The sequence below is a fragment of the Chinchilla lanigera genome, unplaced genomic scaffold (assembly GCF_000276665.1).
Source record: "Chinchilla lanigera isolate Chin_1 unplaced genomic scaffold, ChiLan1.0 scaffold00191, whole genome shotgun sequence".
Classification (NCBI taxonomy): Eukaryota; Metazoa; Chordata; class Mammalia; order Rodentia; family Chinchillidae; genus Chinchilla; species Chinchilla lanigera.
The window spans coordinates 391,033-399,929 of NW_004955592.1; the positions used below are offsets into that span (position 1 = coordinate 391,033).

Genomic DNA, 8,897 nt, shown 5'->3' on the forward strand with positions numbered 1-8,897 from the left:
CTTTACTCATGGGATATCTCAATAACTGTTTAAGATTTCCAGCTTACTGAAATTAGGGTATTGACTATCTGGTTTCTATTTATCCATTCTTTTGTGAATTATTCCAATTTTCTTAACATCTCTAAAAACCACATGAGAAAGCTAATGATATGAACCCACAAAATAAGACAATTTCTTACCACTATATCTCCTGGTTTTTGTTGTTTCTTGGTTTTGTTTCCCCACCAATTTGACTGCTTTCTTAATAATCAAGAATCATGGACTTACAGTTTGTTGTCTTAGCATAAATTTTCCCTTTGATAGTATCCCTGGACCTAGTAATTGTAACCTAAACCAGCCCAAATCCAAGTTTGATGCAGCATCAGGACCTTCTCTAGCATTTTGGTTTAGTTCTTTATCATTGTATACAACAATAACCAAGGAATTGTATGTTTAGGTTGTTTCTTATTACTTTGCATTTCCCTATCCACTTAGTGAATAGTTTCTAAATTCATTTCTGTATTAGTAAGTTCAGACTGTTACAGTAAAATCAGAGACTAGATGACTTATAAGTAGTAGATTTTATTGCTCACAGTTCTAGAAACCAGGACATCCAAGATTAAGGCAAAAGTATTCATTATCTGGTGAGAGCTTGGTTCCTGCTTCATAAACAAGTGGCTGTTTCTCATTGACTCATTATATATGATAAGGGAAAGGAGAACTCTCTTGGGCACTTTTACAAAGGCAGTAATTCTATTCATCAGGACTCAACCCTCATGACCTAATTAGTGCTCAATTTTCCTGTATCCTATTACAAGCACCTGGTGGTTAGGATTTCAGTCTGTGAATTTGCATAAGAATACAAATAGACCATAAAATTTTCTAAATTGCTCTAGCAACTTTTACCTCTGGTACTGAATTACAGATGAACTGCTAATTTATATTACTCAGTAGACTCCAGGCACTAAATTATCATCAACCCTTACTCCCTCATCTTTACTGAATCTCCCAAAATGCTTTTATTATGTTTCAGTTGGTCTCATGAATCTCATTTCTGATACAAACTGTCTTCCACTCAACAAGATGTCCTCTAGTTCCATCATCTATTTTGCTGCAAAAGTCAAGGTTTTACTCTTTATATGGCTGAGTAATATTCCATTGTGTGTATATGCCATATTTTATTTATTCAGTCATCTCTTGATGGACTCCTCAGCTGAATAAATATCTTGGCTGTTGTTAACAGTGCCACAATAACTGTGGGAATGCAAGTCTTTGTTTTACGCTCTGATTTCATTTCCTTCATACATCCAGGGTAGGAGAGCTGGATCACATGGCAGATTTTATTTATTTATTTATTTTTGAGAAACATACGTATAATTCTCCACAGTGGCTGCACTAACTGATATTTCCACTAACAGTGCCCAAGGGTACCCTCTTCTCCACATCCTTGCCAGAAGTTGTTATTTTTTTTATTAGCCATTCTAACTGATCACATACGTCCCCATAACACTATAAATATATGGTGCTGAGGGTAATTTTGGGAGGTAATATGGGTAATACCATAATAGGGGTAATATGTGAGTGTGTGTGTGTGTGTGTGTTTAGTTGTGCACAGTTTTTTACAAGAAGAGTATAAATGTTCTATAACCTGGAGAAGATCACAGATTGTCCAAGGGGAAGCATTGTCCATTGTGTCCTCTTCCTGGTAATTTCTGGCATCTATACAAATAACAGCTACTCAGTAAAAGATAATATTGTCTGCTGTAATAAAGGTGGAGCCCTCCTGGATGATTATGTGATGTATGACCATTTACAAATGTGTCTCTTTGTGAGTATGTGCAGTTCTGTATATTTTAGAGTATCTTCAAGGAAAAATGAAGAAAAATAGCCTGCCAACTTCATATATGTAGATGTTAAATTTTTGTGCAATAGACAGGAGACTTGTGGGTAGGATACCAAAGATGGGATGTGACTTGTGACAGGTGCCATGGAACTCAAGTATGACAGTCCAGTGCTGTGGCTGCCCAAAGTGACAGTCTCGGAACCACTGCAGAAGACCTCAATACTATACAGCAATCTTCCTGAATATGTCCCCAGAACCCCTTAGAAGTACATGGTGCTAGGATTAAAGAGATAATATCTATAACAACTCTTCTTTGTCTATAAGTTATGACTCATCATATGAGAACAAGAAACATTCAGCCAATCACATGCATAGCCAAGAGTGAAGTTAGAATTAGAAATTTAATGGGGAAGTATAGGAAACAAGCATTTCTTCTAATCAAAGATTCCACTCAGAATGAATTCTGAGCAGCTGAAGATGAGCATGGCACTAAAACCTTCTGCTTAACTCAGGCTCGGAAGGCTGCTCACGGTGTGTGTAAAGGGAGGCATCTTAGCACGTATTTTTAGAAGACAAACAAGGGAGACAACTTGACCCAGGGTGACATTATATTGTTTGCAAGGTGTACTGACTACTAAAACAGAAGCAGAAGGGAAGAACATATTCAGCAATTGATCACTAGCTTCTCAAGGCCCTGGCTGTAGACACCATTATTTCAGCTTGTTCTTCTGCTGAGCTGGGCTTGGAATAACCACTGAAGGGACTGGCTCAGGGACCTTGGTATAGCTCTGTTCAGGGACTATGATACTTCCTGGTGCAATGACCATAGTGGATCCTGGCTGAGGGACACTGGTGCATCCCAGCTCAGGGACTACAGCATATCCTGGTGCAGGGACAGTATTGCATCCTGGCTCAGAGACTACAGTATGGCCTGGTGCAGGGGCAGTGGTGCATCCTGGCTGAGGAGCAGTGGTACATCCCAACTCAGGGACCACGGTGTATCCTGGTGCAGGGACAGTGGTGCATCCTGGCTGAGGAGCAGTGGTACATCCCGACTCAGGGACCACGGTGTATCCTGGTGCAGGGACAGTGGTGCATCCTGGCTGAGGAGCAGTGGTACATCCCAACTCAGGGACCGCGGTGTATCCTGGTGCAGTGACTGTGCCGCAGCCTGGCTCAATAACTGTGGTGAGGCAGGGCTCTGCGATCTTGGTGGTTCCAGGTTGTGCAACAGCTGGATGGCGTGGCTCCTTGGTGATGGGAACAAATGGCACTTCAGGGGGAGGCTGGCAGGGTTGTTTCACCTGCTCCTCTTGAGGCTGAGGGGGTGGGACAAAGGGCTGCTTCTGCTGGTAGGAACTCATGCTTCAAAGGATGTTGGGCCTAGAGACAGAAAAGTAGATTAGTCATTTGGAGGAGCAAGACGGAATCTCAATTTATTGAAGAGTGTCTCTCATCGTATGTCCTTGCGGAAGTGAAAGATTCCCTTTCTTTCTTTCTTTCTTTCTTTCTTTCTTTCTTTCTTTCTTTCTTTCTTTCTTTCTTCCTCTTTCTCTTTCTATTTTCTTACCTTTGAAATGTTAGGATGCTTTGAGGATCCATGCAAGACTTCAAGACAAAAGGTAAAGGTGATTTGCTCAGGGCCATGTGAATGGGGCCCTTCTTTTTCTTCCTTCCCACCTGGTGCATCTAAACACCTATGCACATCACAAGCAGCTCAATGCCCCAGCAGGCTGCTGTGGTTGATGTGAGGGCCTAGGTTTTGAATATTTGGGAAAATGGTAGAACATAAGGTCTGTAGTTTACCTACTCATGTCTATCTTATATGTGCCTTTGCTCTTACAGGAAAACTCCTATAGACTTCTGCTTGAGTCCACACAATCCCCCTTTGAGCCTCTGTCACACTATCTGCTCTAAGGAGTTCTGCAGTGCCTCACTGCTTATCCACAAATGCTCGCCTGTTGCAATTCTCCTCCTGCAGGTCTCTGCCAGACTCACTTACCTATCTTTCCTATCATCCACTTTACATCATCTGTATCAGCCATTATGCCTGTATATACATCTTCTAATGGTCATACATTCATAGAGAAAAATAAAACTTATTTTGGAACATCCAAGTTCCCAATGTAGTGTTTTCCATATTACAAATTTTCGATACATATTAGACAAGGAATTAAAATGTCAGTAAAAATTCCTTTGATGTAGATGTAGCTTCTAGTTAACAAACCTTTAGAGGAATCATTCTTCTTTTCTAACCCTAATTCCATAGTTGTAAACTGAGTGGAAAATCAAAGAAATGTATACAGTTGCTATTGCATTTAAAATAAATATACCTTTGGCCATCAAAGAGGTCCCAATCAATGTAATGATGAGAAAACATTAAGAAGTCCTTAGTGGGGAGACTCACCTGGTAGGCAGAGAAGTCCAAGCTCTCAAGCCTCTCCTGTACAGTCTCTGGGCAGCTTGCATTTTATACAGAAAACGAGCCCTGCCTTAAGGAAGTAGACTCCCTTTTTGACTGCCTTGTCTTCATTCCAGCTTTTGTGATGAAAATCTCTGGTTTAACATGTTTTTGATGCTCACTGTGTAACAATGATTTCACCTAGGCCTGCTTCCTTTGTGGTGTGGCTGCTATGGTCAACAGGTTTCTTTGGGGAGTAATGGATTAAAACAGGAAATTCTTGGGCTTCTGAGACCAGCAAGTCATGTTTCTTGGCCAAAGATTTATCTTTAGCCCTGACTAGTCCTATGATGCCCTATGGGGTATCTTAATATTTGAATTGTATGTGAGGATAACTGTAAGTATTTCTGGTTCTTCTAGGAGGCTGTGGGAGTGGTGTAAAATGAATAAATCATCTCCTCTGGCTTTTAGTCCCTCAGTCACTACATGCCTGCAAAAAAAAAAAAAAAAATGAATTGGGAAGATGTGCCCTTTGAAAATAAGTTGTCTTCATTTTGGAAGAGACCTTAAGATATCATATGGATTGGGGTAGTAGATGCTGTGGGACTGGACCATGAAGATTAACTTGATCTTTCTGTCACAATGGCACACACATGATGACCCTGTTACTCATGGTATCTGTCTTTTCTACAGTGACACAGGGACCATAGAGCTTTGGTTCTTTCCATTCATAAACCAGACAGTCTCTCTGCTCATAAAAGGATGAACTGAGGTCACTAACCCACCCTCGGTATATAATATCTCAAAAGGTATGGGCTTTGGAAAATCTAAACATCCTCAAAAGTCAGACACATACAAACTTTGCTTTTCCTATTGTCCTACTGCCATGTCACCTTTCATGAACCTGACACCCCGAGGGTCCTCCTGATGCATGATACCTCAGCCACCACCATAAGCTCCTCCATGAATTTCCCAAAACCAATAGTTGTTCTTTATCCTCACACACTGTCCACTTGTAGTATGTGGTTAGTTATGGACAATGTGTATTTTTATGAATAGATTTAGAGGTACATGAACTACAGAGAAATGCAGGGATATGATCAGGAAGAAATAAAAGAAAGAGAGATGGGGAGAGACAGAAAGAGGGAGAGTGAGAGAGAGAGACAGAGTGAGAGTGAGAGGGAGCAAGAGTCGGGGGAAGGGGAGGAGGAGGAAAATGAAGGAAAGAAGGAGGAAAAGGAGAAGACAGATGGAAGAGGAGAAGGAGGAGAAGAGGAAGGAAAAGAAGTTGAGGAGGAGGAGGAAGAATAAGAGAAGGGTGGAAAAGAAAAAAGATAGAAAAGTACTATTTTAGAAAGATAACTTTCTCTGACTCTGGGATGGTACCAGGGCCACTACTATACTTGAGCTGTAGTTTCTAATGCGACGTTAGCTCTCCTGTGGGATTGTGTAGCAGTTCCTGTTCTCACCAAAATTACCTCTCAGTAGCACCGAACACAGGAAGATCTAGCCCTAACCTGGGTCTTCTCTCCCAAGGACTCTGCTTCCTGCTCCTACGTCCTCCACCACACAGCATCGTCCAGGGGCATTCTTAGATTGTTTGTGAATGGTACTGCTTACCTCTCTAAAACACTGACTGACCTCATTCTCAGGTCGGACTCTTGGTTCTTCCGATATTCGCCCTTGATTCTGAACCTTGGTTATAGAAGCAATTCCTTTCTCATCTCCTGTCTCCTATTGCTGGGTGAGCTCTCCCATGCCCTTCCCTAAGTGGTTCCTCATTCACCCCAACAAAACCTTTTTGCCATCAACAGCTTGAACACCGAACTTCAGCCTAACCCTGATATTCCTGTTTGTTTGGTCAGGTACGCTCAATGCCTGAGTGTTAAGTCTCTTGCTGCCCTTTCAAGAAGCTTTACTTCTTCACTGACAGTGTTGGGTATGGCGAATTATCTGGCTTTAGTTTCTGAGGTGATAAACCCACTGGCTTCTGAGGGTGTTTCCACAACTTCTGGTATGTTTATCTCTTTTACTGGTTCTCTTCTCTTGGCACAACAGCTGCTTTTCTTCCAACTTCATTGTCCTGGGACTTTCTTAGGGCCTGCTTGTATATGGTATTAGGCACTTTCCACATCTTTTGAATCTTATATTTCTCCCTATCACGGCGGTGTGGACCATTTCCACATGTTGCCATGACCGTGCACTTCCTTTCTAGATGCAAGGCTCACTGATGTCATAGTGTGAACTACCTGTGGGAGTCTGCCATGCACTTGAGGACATTTGGCTTGAAGTTCTGCATAGTTATTACCTGTGGCTACACTTTGCTGATGGAGAACATAAGCTGATAGACAAGACTATTTCATTCCCAGGGAAAATCCTTCTATGGCACAATTGTTTCTGTGTCTCAGACGAACCTGGAGATCAGGTTCCTGTTACCCTTCGTGACAGCATCCGTAGTAATGTATTTTTTGTAATATACTCATTTTTACTTTTGCTTGGTTTCACTTCCCTTAATTCTATATTCCCTCTCCTAAGATTGACCCCAAAGAAATTAACTGCTTGTAAGACTTTGTCTTCAGCTCTGACTTGGGGAAATCCAGACTAAGAGGTTGTATAAAATGTACACACTCTATTTTAGGGGCAAAAAGAGGAAGATGATTACTTAGTGATAGAAACCAGTTTCTAGAGCAAGGTTAGAGGAGTCATCTGATGGATTAACGGAAGGAATTTGGAATTTCCTTAAGGACCATCTTTGGAAACCCTGGAATGAATTTTTACCCATAGTTAAATCAATTGGAACTCTGCTGTGGACCCTGTGACTGAGTATTTATGCACTCTTTTCTACATGTGATTCTGTTCCTGATTTATTCCTGTGAGATTTTAAGTCTTGGATTTGCCTTGGCAAAAGTAGTACAAATTGACTTTATGATAAGAGAGAGATAAAGTGCCATATCATGGTCTGAACATCATGCATGGCACACTTAGGGTCTGGGTTGTGCAGGGGATGTACCATACATGTCTGTCTTGGTTGACCAGGCTTTGGTTCTGGGCCTGCAGAACCACGCTTTGAGTTCCTAAGCACACTCATTCTGTTGCCATCAGTATCTTGCTGCTGCGTCTAGCTAAACCAGCTACCACTATTCACCAGGATTCTGCTCACCACAAGTTGCTGCCCCACCATATTGAATAGCCTTCAAAAGGGGATGTGTCTACCGGGATACAATCTTTCAGAAAATGCTTAGACTGTAATAGCCAAGTGGATTATGCCAATAACTTGAACTCTTCCCATATGGCTTGCTTATAAGAGATATAAATCAGGTGTGGATGAAATAACTTCCTGCATCATTTACTAGTACTTTGGCGCCACTGCTTTGGTTCTTGCTAAAGATCCAGGAATTTTACTCCTCTTTCCCTATTTATATTGAAACGCCTGTTCAATATTCACAAAATAAAATACCAAAGCATTTTTAGGACAAAAGGAGGAAAAGAAATAGAGGCCTGAGCACAACAGGACAGGTTTACCTAAGAGAAAACACAAAAGGGGATACTGTGGTATGAGAGAGCAGATCAGCTAGCTCTCCTACAGGCTAAAAGTCTCTTATAGGATTTTGAGCATAAAAAAGGGGGCTGTGAAAGGAAGACATTATAGTAGGACTTTTGAGTGGTGACAGTTCAGCACAGAGGAGTTGTGGGTACCCACCAGGAACTGGGTTTGAGAACGTACAGGGAGTTGAGATTTGTTTGTCAAGAATAGGGCTGAACAAAGATTGGGGATGATAGGGTATAGCTGTGGTTACCGGGCCTTATTGATGCATGTGGCAAATGCAGATATGCAAACACCTGACTGCAGTCTTGTAACCCTGAGTCCCTCATCCATGAAAACTATGAGATCATAAATGTGTGTTGCTTTAAAATGTTAAATTTAAAGTCATAAAACCACAACAGAAAATTAATGTAATGATTATTGCTGATGACAAATTGTAAACTTGTAGGCAAAATTAAATTTTGGAAAATTTATGCTGTTTCAACTACTTGATTACATATATATGTTTTATAGCTTCCCAATATGAAAGTGGTTTCCTCATGACGCTGGTAATGATGTTAATGAATATAATTTCTTTATATTGTGCCATGAAATGTGTCAACATTTATAAAATCTGCATAACTCAGTGAATCCATATTTTCTTTTTTTTTTTTTTTCTCCGGTACCGGGAACCGAACTCTCGACCTTGCGCTTGCCAGGCAGGCGCTTTGCCACTGAGCTAAATCCCCAGCCCCAGTGAATCCCTATTTTCAAAATGACTAACTTTTGGTGCTACTAAATCATGTGCGGAAAACAAGTAAAAGTTCATGGTAGGTCAATAATTTTAAAGAAATTCTTGGATAAACGTTATTTTGATGTGATATATCAATTTCACATATACTACCCCCTTTAACAACTTGCAATCAGTTTAATTTTTCTCTATTTTTTATTTTCTATTTTAAAGAAAATAAAAAGATAAAAATGATGCAGAATTTCAAAACAAGATGATAGGAAATTAACAATGGTTAATATATTGCATATAGTTATCTTCAAAGTAGTTGCTCAGATTACCAGATATAGGCACATAAGACTGATCAAACAATATAAACACTAACGAACTAATAGAAATTAGTAGTATAAGTATCTTAACT

The 8,897-nt window shown here is 40.5% G+C and overlaps 1 protein-coding gene across 1 annotated transcript; it reads right to left on the bottom strand.

Moving 5' to 3' along the window:
- Nucleotides 1-2,204: 2,204 nt before the first annotated feature.
- Nucleotides 2,205-3,452, bottom strand: LOC102010962 (small proline-rich protein 3-like). The gene is made up of 2 exons (XM_005414615.1): nt 3,393-3,452; nt 2,205-3,205 (listed from the first exon to the last, which is right to left on the bottom strand). Exon 2 carries the CDS (start codon nt 3,184-3,186, stop codon nt 2,533-2,535), a length of 654 nt encoding a protein of 217 aa, XP_005414672.1. The 5' UTR covers nt 3,187-3,205; nt 3,393-3,452; the 3' UTR covers nt 2,205-2,532.
- Between the last annotated feature and the right edge of the window lie 5,445 nt (nt 3,453-8,897).